The sequence below is a fragment of the Saccostrea cucullata genome, unplaced genomic scaffold (genome assembly GCF_032062105.1).
Source record: "Saccostrea cucullata isolate Sc308-1 unplaced genomic scaffold, CSIRO_AGI_Scuc_v1 ctg7524, whole genome shotgun sequence".
In the NCBI taxonomy this organism is placed as follows: Eukaryota; Metazoa; Mollusca; class Bivalvia; order Ostreida; family Ostreidae; genus Saccostrea; species Saccostrea cuccullata.
The window spans coordinates 1-24,924 of NW_026927484.1; the positions used below are offsets into that span (position 1 = coordinate 1).

The 24,924-nt window shown below is 32.2% G+C and overlaps 1 protein-coding gene across 1 annotated transcript; it reads right to left on the bottom strand.

The window, feature by feature from the left end:
- Positions 1-617: 617 nt before the first annotated feature.
- LOC134274636 (uncharacterized) lies at positions 618-22,768 on the bottom strand. Its single transcript, XM_062756908.1, has 12 exons — positions 22,305-22,768; positions 21,642-21,824; positions 21,383-21,487; positions 21,190-21,256; positions 18,417-18,613; positions 18,256-18,300; positions 18,081-18,161; positions 17,399-17,446; positions 8,799-8,904; positions 6,059-6,093; positions 2,591-3,085; positions 618-919 (listed from the first exon to the last, which is right to left on the bottom strand). The coding sequence occupies exons 2-12, from the start codon at positions 21,817-21,819 to the stop codon at positions 618-620; spliced, it is 1,659 nt and encodes a 552-aa protein (XP_062612892.1). The 5' UTR covers positions 21,820-21,824; positions 22,305-22,768.
- Between the last annotated feature and the right edge of the window lie 2,156 nt (positions 22,769-24,924).

Consider the following 24,924-nt stretch of genomic DNA (forward strand, 5'->3'; position numbering starts at 1 on the left):
TACTAATTTGCTTGCAACACGCGTTGTGATTGGTTGTTTATTTCAATGAAGGGTTCTTTAACCAATGAAAATACAGGTAACATCGAAGACATTTAAACATGGCATGTATACACTTGTGGAAGGAAAACCAAATCACAAGTAGTTGTTTTGTCAACAACGTCCCCTACTTTCAAAAATGTGAAGTATTCCCACACTTGTGATTTGGTGATAACTCTAGTCAATAACTAAATTTATTTTATTTTATTTTAAACAAGAAGTTTATTATTTTGTTATTTTTTGTTACATTTAACAACTTGTTCTGTTGAATAAAATGGATAGAAATTTGTGTCAGCAAAATAGTACTTTTCACAATGTCCTTAATCCTTATTATCCTTTGATATATATAAAGATGTTTTATTTAAGTTCTCAAAATGAAAACCGAACCGAAAAAACCGAAAACCGAGAATTTATTTTCTGAACCGAACCGAAGCGAAAAATGTCTGAACCGTGGCAGCCCTAGTGTAATAATGTTATGATGAGTAGACTCCTCAAGCTTTTATTGATCTAATGTCTAAAGTATTAGGAAATGTTGAACAGGTCAATACTGACAAAAATACTTTCCTTTTTTTTAAAATCCTCTAATAATATTGAAGCCAGAGAGGTGATATTTTCTGGAAAGATAATCTTGTTTCCTTCTTACTTGGTTTTCTGTAAGCTTTGTTGTCGATGATGTAAATGTCCCAGTGTTGATGTAGACCTATACAGGATCTCACGATGTCAGGTCTAGCGTAATCTCCGTATCTCCAGGGCCACGTCACGTGATCTACACCGTTACGTGTTTGATTCCTGCTGTATACAGATTCCCCTTCCTTTTTTAGATCGTTTAGAAATTCTTCTCGTTTATCTTTGCTGCTCATTAAATTATTTACTGGAATGTTCACTGTAGAAAAAAAATACTGTAAATGTATAATTACATGTATATTTGACGTATACGATATTTAGCGGAAAGTGATTTTAAACAAGTTAGCGTAGATTTGATTTAGCGCATTTCATTATGTTCTTATTCATGTATCAATATTCAAGACATTAAGCGATGGATTATAGGCCTAATTAGCGGAACTATTTTTCTCTAAAAGCGCTGAAAAGAATACACCGCCCAATATAATACTTTTACACTGTTGTCTTTAGAACCCTTTCTACACTGCACACTAAAAGTTCTGGGTCTCGTAACATAAAGCATGCTAAGTTTTTGACTTAAACTGAATTAATTACACACACAAATTGTGTAATATCTTTTAAAGATTTCCATCTTTTAGAATATAGATATAGGGGCAGATCACTCCAACTGTAGAAACATACCTTAGAATCAGGGGGCCGTATTACCTACTGCGACATTGGACCTCGGTTTATACGGTTTCTTCCAATGGACCTGTCCACGCCCCACGGTGGGATTCGAACCCGTGCCGTAACTTTCTTGTACATATATTTAGAATTATTTAATGTTAACTCAGTTTGTGTGTGTAATTAATTCAAGTATTCTTAACATTTTAAAAGGCCAAGATAAATTAACTGAACGTGTTATTTACATGTTTTCTCTATATTCATATTATGCATTAAAGAAAATTATTATCAGTATTCTCTATTTGACGCTGATTTAGAATTTTATTTTTTCGTTGGGAAGGGGGGGGGGGGTGATCACTGATTCTAATTTCGGTAGAATAAAATATGAACGCGACAAGTACGGGTTTAAACAGGGCTTACTACATTTAAAAGGCCAAGATAAATTAACTGAACGTGTTATTTACATGTTTTCTTTTCTATATTGAAATAATTAACAGTGATTTCTTTTCACTGATACTGTAATGTCTTTGAACATTTTTCCCGGGATAAATGCTACGCACCACGTAGTGAAAATTAGATAAATAAGCTTATCATTAACTCCTTTATACATGTTATACGATATATTTTTCTCAATGTCCAAAATAAAATTTGCGCTAGTGTAGAGAGGGTCCTTAAAACATTTACAGTTAAACGCCCTGTATTCTCTTTAGAGAAGTGGACAGGCTATCGCCTACATCTAAAGAGAATAAAACGCCTTGATGCTAATTTGAAATTCAATTTCAGTTATTAAAGCTGTGAGTTAAAAGCTTTTTTAATTAACTTTATTCTTCAGGATCCGGTTGTATCAACATTTAATGAATGAATAGAGCATCATTAAACCTGCATTGTGGGATATTCCCCTAATGTTAATAAATCTTTAATGAATTCTTAAATATTTAATGATTCATTAAGTAATAAGACTCTAATAAAGGTTTTGTACAACACACTTTAATGACTTTATTAACTAATGTATCATTAAGAATTTAATGAATCATTAGACTTAATAATTCATTAAATTTAATGAACCGTTGATACAACCGGGTCCAGATTTTCTGAATTTACCTTCATTAAAGTTCTTGATGAAGGAAAATACGAATAAATACCTAGAACTATACGGAAACCTGTAGTATATGTTTCTAATTATAACTTCGCTCCAGAATATGATACATGTACAATCATTCAAAAATTCTGAAAAGGGATATGAATAAATCACATTTTTCCACTGACTTACATATCTTGTTTATCTTATCATATATACTCGTGTCCTCCATGGTGACGTGAGTCAGTATGTTCATCTGTAGACGGCGTATCAGTAAGTGGTCACAGATAGTCCAGTCACCACGGACACACTTCTCTCCAGGTTCTCTGTTGTATCTCTTTGATCTCAGGTACACACTGGCTGTGTCATAACTACTGTAACAGAATTGTATATAACTCGTTATTGATGCTATCCTATACATTGTCTCATCCTTTGTGTCCTTCGTTATCTTGTCCTGATCTTCCCAAAGGAAATCACGTGACTTCAGTCTGTCCAGAGTCTGCTGTGCTCCCTCACGTGTCACAGGATTCTCTTTACCGTACACCGTCTGTTTACGGTACACTAACCCTCGTATCACATTAAGCATGTCCAGCCACTCTGTGTCAGTGAAGTCAGGAGGACCAGAGTCAGAACACAGAAAACAGAATAACACTGACACCTCGTCATTAGTCAGTGTGTAGAACTGATCTAGAAAAATAAAATGAAATATCATGAGTAACTATCCACAAGAAAAAGTCAGTATTTACAACATTAAATTCATGGATTATACCGGTATTCTTGCCCTGTAGTTGTATATAAAAACTTGTAATGTTCCTCTATTTAGAGTTGCCTTTTGTTTATTAGCTCACCTGAGCCGAAGGCTCAAGTGAGCTTTTCTGATCACATTTTGTCCTTCGTCCGTCTGTCTGTCTGTCCGTCCGTCTGTCCGTCCGTCCGTCTGTAAACTTTTCACATTTTCGACTTCTTCTCCAGAACCACTGGGCCAATTTTGACCAAACTTGGTACAAAGCATCCTTGGGTGAAGGGAAATTTAAATTGTTAAAATGAAGGGACATATCTCCTCGCAAGGGGAGATAATCAAGAAAAGACAAAAATAGGGTTGGGTCATTAAAAAATCTTCTTCTCAAGAACCGCTGAAGCTGAAACTTATGTGAAAGCATCCTGGGGTAGTGTAGATTCTAAATTGTTCAAATCATGACCCCCAGGGGTAAGGCGGGGCCACAATGGGGAATCAATGTTTTACATAGAAATATATAGGAAAAATCTATGAAAATCTTCTTCTCAATAACCACCGGACCAGAAAAGCTGAAACTTATGTGGAAGCATCCTGGGGTAGTGTAGATTCTCAATTATACAAATCATGACCTCCGGGGGTAGGGTGGGGCCACAATGGGGAATCAATGTTTTACATAGAAATATATAGGAAAAATCTTTGAAAATCTTCTCAAGAACTACTGGGTCAGAAAAGCTGAACCTTATGTGGAAGCATTTTAGGGTAGTGTAGATTCTAAATTGTTCAAACCATGACCCCCAGGGGTAGGGCGGGCCCACAATGGGGAATCAAAGTTTTTCATTGAAATATATAGGAAAAATCTTTGAAAATCTTCTTCTCAAGAACCACTGAGTCAGAGAAGCTGAAACTTATTTGGAAGCATCCTGGGGTAGTGTTGATTCTAAATTGTTTAAATCATGACGCCTGGGGGTTGGGCGGGGCCACAATGGAGAATCATTGTTTTACATAGAAATATATAGAAAAAATCTGAAAATCAAAGCTGAAACTTATTTTGAAGCATACTGGGGTAGTGTAGATTTCATATTGTTTAAATTATGATAAGTGGGAAGGGTGGGGTCACAATATGTATTACAAGGGGGAAATCTGGTAAAGAACAGAATGGCCAATGCTTCTCAGGTGAGTGATGTGGCCCATGGGCCTCTTGTTTTTTAATTGTCAGATTTAAACGTAAACATCTAACTATGATCGTCAAAAATGAATAAAAATAATCATTAAAATATCTCCGATTTCACAACTACATGTATGTATCATAGAAACTTGGGGCTGCTAACCCTTCCATTTGTTTCTAATTCTGGAGTGCATAAAACTTTGTCCTATTTTTGCGTTCCTTTATGCACTACCTAGCTAATATCGATAAAGTAACCCTGTATCAATAAGCTTTTTAAAACTATTTAAGACATGTAATATCCTATGTATCAGTCGAAAAAGATATTATGAAAATCAGTTACGATATTAGTGCATGTTATACATAAGGCCACACCAATTCAATATCTTGGTCGCCGGACCCGCGCGCACGCAATTTATAACTTTCCAAAAAATAATATTAAAAAAATTTCCAGCATCCGGAATATTTTGTTCCGTTTTCCGCATCATTTTCGACTCTTACTTTTATTTTTTTTTTCATTGCAAGTCACGGTAAAGTTTTAAATCAAGGCTTTCAAAAACGTACGTGTCTATTCCTGAATTACATGTACACTGATCGTATCAAAAATCTATGGCGCCGGATTGTCAGTATTTGAAGTAAAGAGTCTAGCATAGAAAGGCCTGAATGCCTGCCTGTGCTCGTGGTAAAAATTTGTGATCAAGAAGGAGGAGTTATAATGAAAAACACTGGGCGAACGTTCGTCGAACTGTTTGAAAAATGTGTTTACTGTTTATTCGAAAGACAGTGATTCGATCATTGAAATACGTTTAACAGGTTGGGCACAGTTCCTTTTTCGGGGAAGTATTACTATAAAAGGGAACTATTACCCTTTTCAGTAATAAAAACATTACTGAATTCGGGAACTTTCACTCGTTTAGCCTCTATTCTCGTGTTTGTTTTGAATAAAAGATAAAGTGCAAGAATATTTTCACATCTTCTAAATATTTATTATGTATTATGTGTATGTGTGCTCAAAACTGCGGTATTTATTGCTGCAAATAGCTGAAAAAGAGTTGTGAAATATTTCTATTATAAAGATCTCTTATGGAAGCTAACCTGTGTTAAAATTGTGATAATGGGTACGTTCAGCACTTGCTAACTTGTTCATGAGATTATTCGTTCTAATTTAATTTTATACTATTTCTTTAAATGAACATCGTAAAAATAATTTTAAATACCACTACTTCTTTTACAGATGAAAATAATTATTTGAAATATTAAATTTCAAATGAAATTCTTTTAAAATGGTTTTAGAACTAATGTCCTTATTAGATTCCATACTTTAAGTACCATTTATCAACAGTGAAAATGATTAAATCTCATCATACTCTTGTCTGCAGTACTGAAGGACCGAACTTTTTGTTCAGTGAGTTTTGTTTGACAAAGATTAAACACATCACATCGTATCTTTTATGCACTTTTTATTTGATAAATGGAATAGAGCCATTATTTAAAAAATGTGACAAAAATTCCCTAATTCAGTAATGTTTTTATTACTGAAAAGAGTAATAGTTCCCTTTTATAGTAATACTTCCCCGAAAAAGGAACTGTGCTCAACCTGTTTAATACGTGAAAACCAACAAGCCCAATTCATTCTTGCAGTCAATGCTGATATCGAAGTTTCTGAAAAATATATATCTACTACACTTTCATGTAAGTTTGTGCAATTAATCACAACTAAAAAACTAACACTGACTTTGTATCTTTGTTTAAAGCATCTTACAGGTTGAGCACAGTTCCTTTTTAGGGGAAGTATTACTATAAAAGGGAACTATTACTCTTTTCAGTAATAAAAACATTACTGAATAAGGGAATTTTTGTCACATTTTTTCAATAATGGCTCTAATCCATTTATCAAATAAAAATTGCATAAAAGATACGATGTGATGTGTTTAATCTTTGTCAAACAAACCTCACTGAACAAAAAGTTCGGTCCTTCAGTACTGCAGACAAGAGTATGATGAGATTTAATCATTTTCACTGTTGATAAATGGTACTTAAAGTATGGAATCTAATAAGGACATTAGTTCTAAAACCATTTTAAAAGAATTTCATTTGAAATTTAATATTTCAAATAGAATTATTTTCATCTGTAAAAGAAGTAGTGGTATTTAAAATTATTATTACGATTTCATTTAAAGAAATAGTATAAAATCAAATTTGAACGATTAATCTCATGAACAAGTAAGCAAGTGCTGAACGTATCCATTATCACAATTTTAACACAGGTAAGCTTCCATAAGATATCTATATAATAGAAAGATTTCACAACTCTTTTTCAGCTATTTGCAGCAATAAATATCGCAGTTTTGAGCACACATACACTTAGTACACAATAAATATTTAGAAGATGTGAAAATATTCTTGCACTTTATCTTTTATTCAAAACAAACACGAGAATAGAGGCTAAACGAGTGAAAGTTCCCGAATTCAGTAATGTTTTTATTACTGAAAAGGGTAATTGTTCCCTTTTATAGTAATACTTCCCCGAAAAAGGAACTGTGCCTAACCTGTCTTATGCTGTTATGTATAGAATAATGCATGAAACTGCCATGTGTACCATACAGAACTGTTTGTTACAAGCCGTATGAAATAGGTGTTATAAAAATTAAGAAGCAGTGATATTATGTCAAATGAAATGTCAATTACGTTCCTTTTCACCATTGTCCTGTAAGGGCATAACTTTGTAAAATCTTATTTGAATCTGACTTTTCATAAAACATTTAATAGGTGTATGGACAATACACAGATGATAGAAAAACAGGGAAGTGTTTAAGACCCAGAAAGTTTGAGATAATTATTGTATGTGGACTGTGGAGAGTGGTCAAAACACAGATGTGTCTACACTTAACAGTGAAAAAAAGGTAAGTAGAAGGGCTGTTTCATTACCTGTTATTGTTTGAATTGCAGTTTCAGATAAGTACAAACTTAAATTTATTTTAGATTGATATATTGTTAGACTGCTTTTACATAATGGAAAGTTGTTGCAGAAGAAGATATTAATTCGTTTAAGAGGATCATTAGTATACCTGGTACCAGAGGACACAGCGGATCCAGGAATAGTAGTACAGAAGGCCACAAACTGCACAGTTATTTTTCAACTACTTTAAAGCACTGTCTACCTTCCACCTGTGTGTGTCCATTGCTGAAGTACTGAAAATCCTCTGGATGATACAGAACCTCCTATTTCTGCTCATTAATTTATGAACAATATTCAGTTATTCAAGCTTTATTTCAACTTTGTGAAAATATCCACAAAACCCCTAGAACTTGGGGGGGGGGGGGATATTCTGCCCAAGAGGTGTAAAAGATAAAATGTTGTGAATTGGATTTTTACATGATGTATGATTCCTACTTGAATCACTTTGAATTGAAATAAACAGGTTTTAAAAAATAAAATATTATCGCTCGCCTCATTTCATTTTACACCGCTTCTCCATTTTAAAATTTCAGCTTTTTAATTTAAAAATTTTCAAATCGCTCGCTCGCCCCATTTTTTTTCTCTCAAAAATCCGAAGACCAAGAAATTAAATTGTTGTGGCCTAAACAGGACAAAAATGTTGAAGGGGTGTGGGTCCAGCCCCAATTAAGTGCCTATTCTATATGTTTAATAAACTAGTTGCACTACATTTGAGTATTCCGGTATGTGGTCAATAAAAATGGATATGGAATATGGTAAAAAAAAATTATCTATTAAATATCAAATATGAGGAGAAAATTCCTGTCATTGTTAGGTTTTAACCGGGATCGAATAAGGTGGTATAGTTTTCTTAGTTTCACCATAATTCTTAAAGGTATGGATCGAGTATTGTATAGTTTAAAAGGCTTTAAGGACAGATGATACAAACAAATTTTTTCTTTGAAAAAGATTTAAAATATCATGTCACAAGTTTAGAAACGTGTTTGGTTCTCAGACTTTTTTCTCCTAAGAACTGGAATATGAAAAAGTCTTATACCAAGCCGGTTGAATTTTATTAGGAAAACCTAAATGGTAAAAATCAGCCTATGTGATGTTGCTAATTTTTTGTCATTTTGAACTTCCTCTTAAAATTCAACTGGCTTGGTATAATTTTTTAAGTTTATATTACACTTTTAACACCAAGATAACATATTCTGAAATTTGTTTTCACCTGTAAAACTTTACTGAATGTGATTTGTCTATATTTGTTTTTTTATTGAAAAATTACTAATATTTTCCAAGTCTATTTGATTTTTCCAGTTCTTCGGAGAAAAAATTCTAAGAACCATCCACTTTTCAAACTTGTGACATGATATCAAATCTTTTTGAAAGAAAAAAATGTTTGTATCATCTGTCCTTAATTTCTGAATTCCATACGACGGTAGCTGTAAATCCAATGTAGACTTCGTTTGATTTTATGTCTCTATATATTAGAGAGTTTTTTCCTAAGAAAATTATCATTAATAATAAACATGATAATCAAGAAGTAACAATATGTAAGTACCGGTTAATATTTGTGAGGGGAACAGTTATGTAGAGATAATTGAATAAATTCAGACCCAAAAGCTTCCATGTGTTGTAATCACCCAGGTAAATACGCTCTAATTGATCTAAAATTAAAATGAAAATAATTATTTAGCAGAAAACTTTGAGAAAAACTATGATTTATTTATATTTCCATTTCTATTTTTTCTCTGTGATAACTCTTTGAAAGTTAGCGGAGTTGATTATTGATAATTCTACCGAAATTTAAATTAGGCAAATCAATAGATCAGGAGCTAAGGAGGCCTAATATGTATGCAAATCTCGTGCGCATCTGTCTCTGTGTCTGAGGCTAAAGAAGCCAAATATGTATGTAAATCGCATGCAGCTGCACGTGTGCTTGACTTCAGTTGGCGAGGACTGTTGAAATTGGCATGGGAGTCCTCATGTAATTTAAATATTTGTCTATATATTATAAGTATAAATCTACAATTTTATTTCATTGTGAAATGGAAATATAAGGAATCACTATCTAGTTAGTATAGTATGCCAGGGAAATCAACGATAGTGGCAAACATGTGATAACTTATGCATAACGAGCTTCGACCGATATGCAAATTATCTCATGTTTCCAACTATCGTTGATGCCCTGGCATACCATACAAACTAGACAGTGATTCCTTAAGCAAATCATTAAGTTCTATGGCAGTATGTCAATTCTGAATTTGTACTTCTGTTATAAAGTATTATTGCCTAATAATATAAGTATACAAGGTCAAAATTTCGGAATATTCTGCAATGGTAACAATGGCAATCCATGAACAATTATCCAAACTCCCAGGGGATGGGATGCACGGATTCTAGTTCAATCTTACATAAGATCTATCTATCGTAAATACTGTGTACATGTATTGTATTGTAAAGGTCGGGGAAAAAAAGGATATGCGCAGGGCTCCGAGTGTCACCGTGCATAACGCGTGGAGATGTACAATAACAATGAACATAAACAAATAAAAGGCATATCCTCAAATATGAATTCAGCATGTAATGTTTCGTGATCTTCACACAGGTCCCACAGAGGTCAATATCAATATAATAAAGCTGTATAATATCTGACGTTGTACATGTAATATCTTGAATACAAAAAGCATTTTAATCGGATTCTTGAAATGAAGATAAATAATGACATATGACTGCGTTCGAACATTTGGACGGAAAGACCCGGTGGCTGTTCACAAGGAAAGAAAATCTTTCGAAACAGACTTTAGACTGGCGGATATAAATTCTACGTTTAAATAACGTCACCCCAAAACGCCAAAATCTATGAATGATTGAGAAAAAAAACATAACAAACAAAAAGAATTGCGAACGATAGTATTGTTCTCCCGCCTACCTCAAAGTCAATTTTCAAAAGTTAACATATTCAAAGAATTTTTGATATTTTTCATAGATAAGTATACAAATTTTCATAAAACATTACTTATTTGGGAAAACAAAGAGAGATAACTCTAAAATTTTGGTAAAACTTGTGTTTTTCACAATAGAAATCAATGGAAAACGGAAAATATTTTATAAACATCTTCCCCCCCCCCCCCCCCCCCCCCCCCGTGTCACAAAAATTCCTTTTTACATGTTATATGGAATGGTATTTCACAAATTCATACCAAATCTTTTTGTGTGACACGGGGGGGAACATATGTTTATTGACAAAAAACGATAAAAATGCTTATTTTCCACCAATTTCGAAGAGATATATAACTGAAACATTATATTTTATTGAAATATTTATGTTTTATTTATTTGCCTAAAACATAAGAAAAGATATAAGGAACATTTAATCATATCCATGACTATTTCAAAATACGGTGTTGTTTGAAACTCGGATTTCAATGGAAAATATCGTCTAACCCCCCCCCCTTTTTCAAGAGCTGGAATTATGGATAATTTACTGTTTAGCGCTGGTATTAAGACGATTTATCAATTACCATTGAACTGTTCTTTGTATCAAACAAAGATTTTATGGCCAATTTGCTATTCATATCAAATTAAATGGTTCCAAAATGTAGGCGGGAATCGAGAGTTAGCGTGCGTGTTTCTTTTAATCACATGAGTATTTACTAATTTAGGTATATTAAAAATTGCAAATATTATGTAGCATGAAGGCTTTTTGTTGATGTTTAGTTTATCTGTTATTCTGAGAGACATATGTAAAATATGTAAAATTACCCTTAAACACTGTGTCCGAATGTTGATTTTGTGTATACGAGGGTTGTCCCACAAAATCGTGGACAAGTTGTCTAGTTTGAAAAATAATCATCACTGCGTTCTGAAATTTTCACCACTTTTTAGTAGATAAATTATGAATATACATAGCAAATTTCAAATAGATATATGCATAGGTAAACAAATTGTGATATTTTATGTTATGTACTGTATCGCCCTACGGCGCACGGATGATAACGTCAAAGTGTCTAAAACAGCGTCACGTTTCATCTTAGCTAAACTTAAAGTTGGATAAGCCCCACTTAAATTTAGAAATTTTATTGATTTACATATGTGAGTATCTATAACCAGTTAAGAAACCAATGTGGCACACTCATGCAATCTTCTGAATATTAATTAGCAAGTTACAGACAGTATTCTCACCATCATTCAACTACGGTCGTCAGTGACAGCGTCCTTTGCTATTACAAATGGCAGTCTGTCCATATGTTTTGCACTATCTGGGGACTCGACCACGAAGACTTCACTAAGAAAACTTTCATTTCATTTATATACTAGAGATCTGGTGATATTTTTCATATTTTTTTTCTTCTGTATTCATTTAAAGTCTCTTAAGGCATCATTACAACATCCTAATCTATCTGAACTGCTCTCCGGTGCGCCGTAACTTCATAAAAAGTCGCCATTTTTCGTGTATTGTGTTTATAACTTTCCCATTTCGAATGCTCGGGAAAATGCCAAAAATTAACCAAATGCCTTGAAATTTTTAAAAAGACGACAGAATTGATTAAGGAATGGAATTAGGATAATTTTCATCCTAATCTTATGTATTGAAAACTTTTATTTCGAATTAATTCTTATGTCTTCTCTAATATAACCTTGCTATTTTTACCGTGCGCCGTAGGACCGTACCTTGTGCACATTCAAGCAGAATAAATTCTTTATTTTTGAATATATATTATCAAAAACATTATGATTCACTTAAATATGATAAATAAACATTTACTGAAAATTTCAGCTTAGTGCGCCCATTACTTTTCGAGAAAAACGCTTTGTCCACGATTTTATGGGACAACCCTCGTACAATGTAATTGTATCTGCTAAAAAATTAAGGAGACGAGAATACAAACTCAAAATATTCCGCTATGTTTTTTTCCGAAATGCAAAGAGGGTGTTGCAGTTCTCTTGTTATTTCCTTTAAATCTGTAGAAGATTTAAAAAGGATTTTTATGTTGCAGAAACTCATATTTAATTTTTTTTTCGAATGCAACAATATAAAAAGCACAACGAGAAACAATATTTGGAAGGTGTGTATTGACTTTAAATTTGCTATTAAATGATGTGAAAATTAGTCTTACGGCAAAATATTTCCATTCTATTTTTTTTCTCTGTGATAACTCTTTGAAAGTAGTCGGAGTTTATTTCTAGACATTTCTGCCGGAATGTAAATAAGGCAGGTCGATAGGTCAGGAGCTAAGGAGGCCTAATACACATGCAAATCTCGTGCGCATCTGTCTCTGTGTCTGACGCAAGTAGGCCAAATATCCATGTAAATCTCGTGCGGCTGCTTTTGTGTTTGACGTCAGTTGGCGAGGACTATTGAAATTGGCATAGAAGTCCTCGTGTGATTTAAGTCTACGTCTACATTTTCAAAGTCTAAATCTACAATTTTATTTCACATTGAAATGGAAATATAAGGAATCACTGTCTAGTTTTGAGAGTATGCCAGGGACATCAACAATGGTGGGAAACATGGGATAATTTTAGTATAACGGACTTGGCCCGTTATGCAAATTATCCCATGTTTCCCACTATTGTTGATGCCCTGGCATACTCTCAAAAGTAGACAGTGATTCCTTAAATATATCAGATTTTCAATTTTTAAATAGGGAATCCCCATTGTTCTGTAAAAGTGCCTTGTTGACACAAAATAATTTTGATATATACTCAAACAGGCAGGAATTTTCTTCAAAACTGCTATTTCCGATTTTTGTTTCAAGGAGGCACATTTTTAAAAAACGCATAAATTAAATAAAAATTGTTCTCCAAAGGAAATGCAAAAGAGACTTATGTGACTTAAAACTAATGCTTTGGTTAGTTTTGTCTTGGAACAAAATAAATGACTGTATTAATTAAATCATTTCTTTCTTTACATACTGTGGTTATTGCAATTTTGGTCTCTCAGTTAGTAGCCAAGATTTGATTTGAAACAAATAAAATATCTTGGTTGTAGCACTAACAGTGTGATTATGGCACGCAGTTTTATTTTTTTTTCAAAATGCTGCTTTAGCCATTATGCTTCACAAGACGAAAGACCACCTTTAAGCAATCGCTTAATGGTAGCTTAATGGTGACTTAATGGTGCTTAAAGAAGTTCACTCCATTAAGCCATCATTAAGCTGCAACTTACAGGTGCTTAATGTCCAAACTTCATTAAGCTACCATTAAGCCACCTTTAAGCCGAGCTTAATGGTGACTTAATGGTCAAACCTCATTAAACTTATAATACGCATTTTATATCGAATCTTTGATCTAACACTTTAAGTTATTTCAATGTTATTTACGCAAAATCTATTTTTTTGTGATCTATAATTCTGTTTCGATCGTCATTTTTATATAATATTTCTGTCTACATGCAAAATCTCTGAGAATAAAGTTAGCTAACAGGCTTTGGTCCCGGTTTCTAATATTTTTTTAAAATTATTTACAGTATCAATAAAAAAGGCGTTTTATCCCATTACCGCATGTGATTTTTTTTAAATAAATAATTATTACATACGTTGTTACAGATTTTGCATGTTGACAGAAATATTATATAAAAATGACGATCGAGACAAAATTATAGATCACAAAAAAAATAGATTTTACGTAAATAACATTGAAATAACTTAAAAAGTTAGATCAAAGATTCGATTTAAAATGCGTATAAGTTTAATGAGATTTGACCATTAAGTCACCATTAAGCTCGGCTTAAAGGTGGCTTAATGGTAGCTTAATGAAGTTTGGACTTTAAGCACCTGTAAGTTGCAGCTTAATGGTGGCTTAATGGTGGCTTAATGGAAGTTAACTTCTTTTAGCACCATTAAGTCACCATTAAGCTATCATTAAGCGATTGCTCAAAGGTGGTCTTTCGTCTTGTGCGATTTATAGGTACATGTAATAATCGTGAGTTTCTGCAACACTCTCTTTCTCTAAAAACCCGTCAAACGTAGAATTAACTTTGGGCTGCCTAATATGTCATCTTTTATTTTAAAAAAAAACTTTCTTTAGTCTATCTGCCTGATTTCACAAACTCATTTATGAAACACAAGTAATATAATTTTGTACAAGTTCCCCTCGAAATATATTTAAAAACACATTTACAAGAAGTGTATGTGAAACACTAATGCTCATGTATGGCAGCTTATGGCGAAGTTTCTCAATGCAAGTCAAACTCCCAAGGTCAAGGTTAAAAGGTAATAATTATTGGTTTCCAAAGTAATGTTTTGTCACCAGAAATACAGCTGTACAACTGTTAAATATGAAAGCGCTAGTGGGTATTACCTTAACTTTAAAAGTTATGGCCTTTGTTAAAGTTTTCAAAATAGAGTCAAACAGTCAGGTCAAGGTTAAAAGTCCTAAAAAATGCACCCTCTGTGAAAGATTTTATCACAATGAACGTATAAAGTATGAATTTTTAGGGGGGGGGGGGGGGTGTTGAAAAAGTGAAAGTAAAAAACTATTTCAATTAACATAAAATTGATGTTAATTTTTACGTAAATTTGATGTTCATTTTGTATTGAATAAACGTTAAAATGGTTTACATTAAACAACGTTTAGATTAGAAGCATTTGTAGCGTTATTTTGAAGATATTTGATTAAAATTATTTTTGATTGAATTGGTTACCCATTACGCAATTAGATATATTCAAATTCCTGTATAAGCTCGATTAACATTCATTTATCGTTACATGTAATTATTTTACGTAAATAATATTTTCATTTTAAATTAATGTTGGCAAAATTAGCAGTATAGAACTTTGCCCTAACATACATATGTAACACTTCTTATTTAGGGGTCATGAAATGCACGATTTTGGAACAGACACATTTCGACAGCACAACTGTGAATTACGTTTGTTTGTTTTATACTCCGGAGCAGAGAAAATGTTTTCAAAAAAATAATGCATCTTTTCTTTATTATTTATACGGTTCTAATCTAGCAGGAGAACCACTGGCCCAGGGACTGTGAATTTTGAAAGTTTGGTAGAACACTCAATGCTTATATATTACAGTCATGTTAACAGTTTTACGGCTTGACATTCAGAAGTAAAGAGGATTACATTCTATTTAGTAGATTTTCATCACCCCACAGCTAGGGCTCCCGCGGAGTCAGTGACCATGAAAATTTTTTTTTGGTCCTCTTCACGCATAGTTGCTATAATAGATGCTATCATGATATGCCCAATTGGTTGAAATTGATTGGCCTTTTTCAGGGATGATTGATTGAATGTTTGTATATTATTTCACGTCCCTCTCGGGATTTTTTCATTCATATGAAGACGCCACCACTTGTTGGTGGAAAACTGCAATTTTTGTTCTATACTCAAGACTCAGTGCCCAAGAGCAGGAAGGGATCTTTTTCGTGACAGCACTTACTACGACACGGGGCATCAGTTTATACGGTCTCATCCGAAGAACTGCGCAGCATTGTTAAGGCTTGAATAAGGGGGCGGGGCCTTATTTATACGGGAAAAGTTTACTGTGACGTCACACAAAAATATTACTTTTATGTATTTCTCATTATACCTGACAATGAAATAGTTTGCAACTTTTAACTGTATAAGCATAATAAGCAACAATAAAATTTATCTATGCATTTAAAAAACTTGCTAGTTAAATCCTATGTAGCTGGTTATAGACAAAGCACTGATCGCGATGAACTTGTAAACATGACGTCATTTTGGTAAAAATGACGTATTTCATGTGCTGTGAGAGGCAGATTGAGGAATTTTTTAACAATGAAAAATGCGTTTTATTATTTAACGAAACATAATTTACAGGTTTTAAATAGTCGATTGATACCAATACATATCCTTTGTTTAGTGCAATTATTACTTAACTATTTAAAATACAATGTATTTTATTAATAATATCGTGTTTTTATGTACAGTTTACGTATATTTTACATCGAGATGCCTCATAAAATCGCCATTTTGCAAGGGCATACACTTCATAGATCTTAATCATCTTTTGAATATAGATAAAGGATATTTTTCTTAACTTGAAAAGTGCTGCTGCTTTCTTTAAATCGAGGGCGTGATTTTATAAGTACACAAAATATTTGGTAAAAGTCAAACATATTTCGACATTGGCTTATTTACCTGAAAATTTAACTATTAAAACGCGACATCTATTCAACGCAGCAGCACTTTTCAGAAACTACAAAGTATGTAGAAACAATTAATAGCTTGATTTTTTTATTTTCAACTAGGGTGAGCCCTTGTGATACTGATATTTGTTCATGACCTACATTTAGTACACGAACTATATGCATTCATCACGTGACTGTCCATCGATGGGACCAAACTTCATACAGCACAAAGTGGGTTATACTATGCTATTTCAATAAGTATTTGTGTTCTGTGATATTTAAACAACTTAATAAAAATAAATTCAGTTTTAAAAAGGTCCCCCTTTTTTGCAGGTCTATTTTCCGTTGATTTCTCATCGTAGGCCTTAACAGTGCTGCGTGGTCTCCATGTCCCACCGTGGAATTCGAACCCGCGACGTAAGTACCAACTCCTTACTTCGCGACTCTAGAGAAGATGCTTTAATCACTGCACTAGGCGGGCGACCTTTCAGGGAAGTGTTCAAATGTTAAAACACATCGCACTACACACGATGCAAGACGGCGAATGAAAACAGATAGGAATAGGTAACCTGAGATAAATCTAAAACAGCCTATAATTCTTACAATTATTAAATGAAGAAAATTTCACACCTTTTCTTATAATTATCATAATTATACCTTTAATGTAGGAAAACATGGTGCAGAAGATTTGTTGCTCGAAGAATCCTCATTTACGCGGCTTAGTTATGTAATGATCTTGATTTCATTCAAAATAGTAATCAATTGTTATTAAAAAAAACATCCCAAATCAATACAGTGAGCTTTATCAAATATTATTCCCCGACTTTTGTGTTGAGAGAGAGACTGGTATAATTACAAATAGGTGTTTCTCTTTGTTCAGGAACATTGCATATTTCATTTTTTGTTGCACTTCTTCAGTTCTTGTGTATTGTTGGTATTATTATCATTTTCCTCTAGTGAGATCCCTTAAAACATAAGAGTGTTTTATTCTATTCAATTCAGCTCAAAAACAGGAATTACAGAATAAAATTCAGGAAAGGAATTACCTGGGAACGTTTCATCCACCTTTTCTTCCAACAACTCTTTAGCTTCATCTTAAACAAAAAAATACAATTAAGAAGACGAAAAAACAAATTAATAGATCGCCTGAAATTAAGAAGAATTTAATGATACAGTATCAAAAATACAAAATATACGGACCATCTTGAAAATGAATAAGAGGTTCATGTCTCCCATTTTTCTGACTTTTCAGTCTTTAAAAATTTTGAAAAGGGCAATAACTCCTTCTAAGGTTTCAAGCATTTTTATCATACATGTAGTACTTCTAATGTAAAAAAAAAATTAAAATATTCATAACTCATAAGTCTGTTATAAGTAGCAAGTATTTCAGAACTTTCAGCATCATAATTATGCTTTTGAGCCTGTTGTTATATACTTTATAATATTGTTCATAAAAATGTACACTTTTGTATGTTGACATACATCTAGTTATTTGTGTTTCCGACCTTAAATAATATGACATCTTATGCATTTCTAGCAACAATTAGTATATCTAAACTTCAATGCACGAAAATGTAGTTTTTGTAATTTGAACCTAAGAATTGGGAGGATAAAGAGATCTTAATTCAATAAGTCTTATGTAACCTAATTCCCTTTTTTTCAGAGAGAGAGAGAGAGAGAGAGAGAGAGAGAGAGAGAGAGAGAGAGAGAGTTTAATGAAAATTATACCTCTGGTATCATCTTCATGAAAAGACGGCTCTATTTGTCTTGGAACATTGTAACGATTTTCCTTTGGTGTTCTGGCCTTATCTTGAAAAAAGTGATACTCAATGTAACATAAAAACCTTTATTACATTCAGATCAAAAACAGGTAACACAGAATAAAATTTCCAAAATAAGCAACCTAGAGTTCCATCCACCTTTGCTAGCAACAACTCTTTACCTTCAACTTTAAATAAATGAAGAAAACAGTGGAATGAAATTTAGAAGAATGACAAAGTATGAAAATATAAAATATACCATCTATTTTTACATATTGAATACTATTCTGTAAAACGTACATACTTGAGATAAGTTCTTTTGTATCGTTTTTCTGACTCTTTTTTCTTCTCCAAAGAACGACAGCTAATATTAGAATAACAACTAGTATGAAGAGGAAGGCAACTAGACCGCCCACAATCTCTGCTACATGAGATGTTTCTGGAGGGGGTATTGTTGGTTGCACGTCCAGTGCGCTGTTGCTTGAAGTAGTGTTTAATGTGCTATAAATAATAAGGCAAATCAAGCTTATGTATACAAAGGAAAAAATGGAGGCGAACAGGCCTTCTGGATTACCTTACCATAATATAACCAATACAAACTGGTAATGGGTCCAAAGAATGGTAATATTTATATTATATCTCTACAATAAAAATAATTTAAGAAACCTCTCTACACTGCACACTAAAGAGTTCTGATTCTAAGGTATTTTTCTGCAGTTAGAGTGATCTGTCCTTAGATATAAATTCTGAAAAATATACATTTACAATGTATTACTCAATTTTTAATTAATTCAAGTATTCTTGGTATTTTAAAAGGCCAAGACAAATTAACTGAATGTGTTATTCACATGTATTTTCTCTATTGAAGTAATTAACTGTGATTTCTATTCACCGATACTGTGTTGTCTTTGAACATTTTTCCTAGGGGTAAATGCCACGCACCATACAGTGAAAATTAGATAAATAAGCTCAATATTAACTCCTTTATACAATATATTTTTCTCAATGTCCAAAAATAATTTTGCACTGGTGTATATAGAGAGGGTCCTTAAAAGAATCTAGAAAAGAACTTCAATCCAAGTACAAATTAGAATAAGCAAATTAAGCACACTTGCTAGTCTGTCCTACTCAGATATTTGCATATATTAATTGATCACGAGTAAAACATAAGCATTAACAAAAATTGAGCTCGTGCTAATGTTTTCATATCCATCTATAGTACAGTTATAAATCACGTACTTAATTTGCAAAACATATTTACAATTTTCCTGAAAGTATAATATATTTAAATGAAATAAATTTAGAAAAATATAAATAAAAATTGTATAAAAATGGCAATACAAAAGTTCTAGGACTCTTTTAAAAAGCGAAAAATTATCTATCCAAATTATGCCTCTCTCTTCAAGTACACAAAGGGAACATATCGGGATCGCAATGCCCAGTTCTCTGTCTTTCCTTTTCAATATTCCATGTTGTTTTCTCTTAAACATTTTAAGTTACCTAAATTCAAAGTTCCAGTGAGCTTTTCTGATCACATTTTGTCCATCTGTTCCCTTCAATTGTCCGTCTGTAAGATTTTTAACATTTTACACTTTTTCAGATCTACGACTGGGCCAATTTCAACCAAACGTACTGCAAATTAAACATTCCTTTAGTAAGGGATTTCGACTTTATTCAAAGTACCAATTCCTCATTCAAGGGAAGATAATGAAGAAATAGTGAAAAAAATATGTTATCCTTCAAAAATCACTGAACCACGTGGCCAAAAGATTTTTAAAATCTATATGAAATATGCTATATATACCTTAGTATAGATTCACATTTGTTCAGAACATGGATTCCGATGTTGTTTGGGGCAATTATATGGGATCAACATTTAAGACATGAAATTTTAGAAAATAATTTTAAGAAAACGTCCAGAACATGTCAATTATTGATTTATTATTAAGGAAACATTCTCCAATAGCTTAGATTCTAGGTTTTATAAATAACTCCCGGGAGTAGGGTCATAATGGGGATAAACTTTTTTTTACGTAGGAATGGATTGGGGAAAAATACTTTAAAATATGCATAGGAATGTTTTGTCATAGACAATTAACTTCGAAGCATCCTCAGTTAGTTCTGATCTTTATTTCTTCAAATAATGATCCTGAAGAATTTAAAGGGGTCATAATACAGGATCATTTTTTTACATTGAAATATATCGGGGAACATATTTCAAATATTCTCATGAACGACATAGCTGAGTTCAGTCATATTGACAAGAAAGCACCGTCAGGTAGTGTAGATTTAATTTCAATACAGTGAAACCTGTCTAATATTTTGTCCCAAATATTTAAAAATAGAAATATTTCAAAGCACAGAACCAACAAGACACAGCCCAGAACTATAGAAGTGAAAGTGACCTGTCTTTCTGATGATCGAGATCTTCTATCGCAGAAAGCATTTTCACGGTAAAGAATCATTAATAGCTAATTACACTAGTTGTTAGTATAGGTCTAGATTCAAAGTCCTTCACCGCGATGAGGTGACCTCTCTTTATGATTAAAAAAATAATCAAAATTGTTACAAAATCAAGATTGAATCAATCTATCTATCAGTACAAATTTTCTTCTCAAAATCTGCATGTTGGTTGAGCATCTATTTCATCTGTACGTATAAAAGTTAATTGATATTCTCTGTGAGGATAAAATGTATGTAGAAAGCAAACAGTAATCAAGATCAAAAATCCATAAAACAATATAAAATAGAACCAGAGCAAACATTGACCTCAAAAACATTAGAGGCAGATACTAAAAAGGAGTGCGCATCTCAGTTAGAAGTGAGATCCCTCTATTTAATTTATGAACGCTTCCTACTGAAGCTACAATTGAACATCCAGATAACAATCTCTAGGACTGCTCTGAGTCAGCTTTCTTTCAAGTTAAGTCTTCTTTGTAGGGAACCACGGTATTAATGAAAGTTAAGTATAATGTAATATAGAAATCCAAAGTTAATTAGGTTTTTCCAGATATAATGAAAACGTAGATTAATAAAAAAAAAAAACAATTTAAAATATTACATTCTTGTTTACTTACATATTAGGACATGATGATTCAGCTAGATAGCAATTGTGCCGTGAATTGATGTTTTGACATGCAGAATCTAAATGATAATGAATCCTTTAATGAAAAAATTCTATTTCATAATTAAAACTCAATACAAACAATAGTGTGGCGATTTTAATTTGAACATTTTTATATTAATTATGATTTATTTCAAATATCTTACATTGGTATATTTCATTGCTTCGATATTCCTTTTCAGGACAACCTGATAAAAATCCAAGGCAGTTGTTCCAGTGAAGATTTTCTCCATCGGTTTCCAAACAGTTGCCTAATCAAGTATATTGTTATGCATACACGTAAGAAATAAAATATATTCTAGTGTATGTCAAAGAATACTTTCTAAGATGCTTCGATTTTCGTTGGTTTTCGTTTGAAACTTAAACCATAGAAATGTGTTTTAGGTTAAATTTCTTATTCCTCACCTCTTTTTATTAATCCCATGGTTCCATTGTAACACAGTTCTATAAGCCCTGTTTTGTCCGTGTTAGGGATACAGAGATACTGATCGTTCCCGTACTTATCCTGACCACATCCCAGCCTGGAGGACGACTCTAAAACATCCGTGATGTTCTGGGGACAGGAATCCACATATATTTCCATTTCTCCTGGAAAAATATTGAAACTTGTTATAAGAAAATAAATAAAAGCCCCTACAATATTATACTGTTGTCACTTAGCTAAAAGTGAGAAACCATTTCCTATATTTATATTATTGTATCAAATGATTGTATCTTTTTGAAACATTGTAAAATATAGATATATCTTTGAAGCCAGATGGTAGATTCAATGGGAAGGAGCGAGAGGTGGATGTGAAGTTGGGTTTAATACTATCCTCAAGCACCGGTGTCTCGGCCAAATATAAAATGGCTTCGATGTTTTTTTTTTTTTTATTTTGTAAATTGTATGTTAGAGGCATGTTATACAAAAATTATAAAATGAAAACATGTTCCACTCGTTTAATCGTGTAAGTTTAAGGCCAACTTAATTGAACATAAAACGAAAGTAGAAATAATATTAATGTAGAAGATTTAGATATGTAGTTTAATATAATATATAAGTAATATACTTTATTAAGTAAAAATTACCTTACAAAATCATCATTCTGCCACTAGACCAAAGATATAGCCTTTCATAGTTCCACATAAGATGAGTTTTTCCTTCCCTTGCGGTTCAAATTAAATGTGTCTGAGGTAGCCTTCACCTGGTTATAATTATCCGGGTTACCTATGTTTATATATAGCGCAGTAACCTGAAACGTAGAATGTGTTTTAATCCATGTTGCTGTATTTTACCATTGTTCTCCTGACAAAAAAAAAGTTCTGTAAATAAATTGAGCTCAAAATGCTTTGCTAGATTCTGTATCGAAATGGAAGTGAAACAACAAATCTTGCTGATTATTAATTATTATTATTAATACTATTGAAAATTATAAGAGCATTTTGTCATCCTGATTTCAAATAAATAACCTATGGTACTTTGCAATGACGGAATAAAAAGCTTAGAAATAATTATGATTGCCCCGCACCATCTCTTTTTTACCGTAATAATCCTGCTAACGTATTGAGCTGACATTAAAACTTTTTTATCTACCAAATCGAAGAGTAAAAAAAAATCACTTTTTTCAGTAATTGTTCTCTACTTGTTAATTTTATAAATAAGGAAGTTATTTAGGATATAATATTTTATTATTTTTTTCCTAAACGTTATTTTCATCTGTGAAACAATACATTAAAAATGTGATATACATTTTGTAAATCAGATATGGATACTTAAAAATTCCAAGGAACTTTTGGACAATTTGAAATCGTAAGATTTTACCAAAATCGACAAATAAAAAACTTAAGATTTTCAACTTTATTAAACAAACATTCCGCACTATAAATTAAAGCCCAGATATAAATGGCAGCTGCTGATTACAACAACCATGGACTCCAGTCTGGCTTTTGTGGAGGGGTAACATGGTCAGGACAGTGGTCAGTTTGGCCGTGACAGGCTGGTACTTCTTCATGGTGTTCTATAAATAGAAACAGAGCATGTCGAATTTAACATGTTATCTAGTCTAATATCCTAGTCTAATATCCTTGAATTTTCAGATTGTTCAAAATAAAGCAACAATAATAATAAAATATACGTTTCATTTTCCAGAAAGAACATTTCGAAGGGCATACTATATTTAACTGAAATTCAATGTTCTCTAGACTGATTTTATCCAGGGATGGGGTCAATTACTTTAAAAAGTAATTAATTAAATTACAATTACTTTAACTTTTTCTTCAATTAAATTACAATTAAATTACAGGCTTTCTAAGACATGTAATTAATTAAATTACAATTACTTTGCAAAAGTAATTAATTAAATTACAAATTACATTTTAATTTTTTTGATTTTTTTCCAATCCTTGTCATTGAATATACAGAACTACATTCATTTGTATATAAGCTCAGCCTCTGCTCAAACAATACAAGAAATGATATGATGTACGCATTGTGTACACTTCTTTGTGGTTTGAATTAAAACTTTAATTTAAAAGAAGAACTATCCGAGTCTTATGCAGTTTCTTCCACGCAATATTAACATGTACACAAATTGCATCCCTAATGGCTTATAATATTCTATTAAAAGGAGGTATCTTAAAGTGTAAAATGAAGCACAACTGTAACCCCTCAAATTTAATATTTCTGAACCTAAACATTTTAATTAAATTGTTATTTATGTTGAACATTTTTACTTCATAGATGATTGTACAGAACATAATTTTCTCAGATACAAAATTTATTTATATAAAAATCTTTTTAGATGTTAAAATAATTATCAAATTAAAAGTTTTTCTTTTCTTAAGTGAGCAGAGCATTATGATTGAAATAATTATCTCCATTGGCTTTGTTTTCTGAATCATGGAATGAATACCTCCTTAGAGGAGTTGACTTGTTTTGATTGCAATTTATGGCTGTGATTTGGAGGGTAATTATTTCTTCACGAGAGGGAATTAACTTAATTATGACACATACATTATTTTGCTTTATTATTGATCAAACAAGAAAAATTGAAATATAATAAATGTGTGTTTCATAAGGAATAGACCCACGAAGGCTTGTGCAAAATTTAGATAAACCTATACCAAAAAAAATTATATACTTATTAGAAAGACACTAGATAATTATTATCAAATCAATCATTTAGTTGCTTGTAAACATTGTCTAAAAATTTTTATAATTGGAGGACTGAGGATATGTTTTACAATTAAATAAAAGACAGTAAAATTGGGAGGTAGTGGTGACAATGTATCATGAATGTGCACTGTATAAAGTAATTGAATGTAATTGAAAAAGTAATTGAAATTACATGGTATTTTTTCAGTGTAATTAATTAAATTACAATTACAAGTAATTGAAAAAATGTTCAATTACAAATTACTTCCAATTACTTTTAAAAAGGTAAATAATTACAGTCAATTGCAAAATTATTACTTTTTTCCAATTACCCCATTCCTGATTTTATACCTTGGACATCAATTCTCATAATATTTACATCCACTGAATATTTTCCCTTTTATTTCTTAAGAAAACCCATTGCGTTAATCACTGCATGAACTACAGTAGGCATGTCACCTGTACAGATTTCTTGATCAGTGGCTGTTCCATCAGTGGAACGTATAAAGACGTTCGCATCATTAGTTCAATAATTAATTTTTTTAACCCTACGTA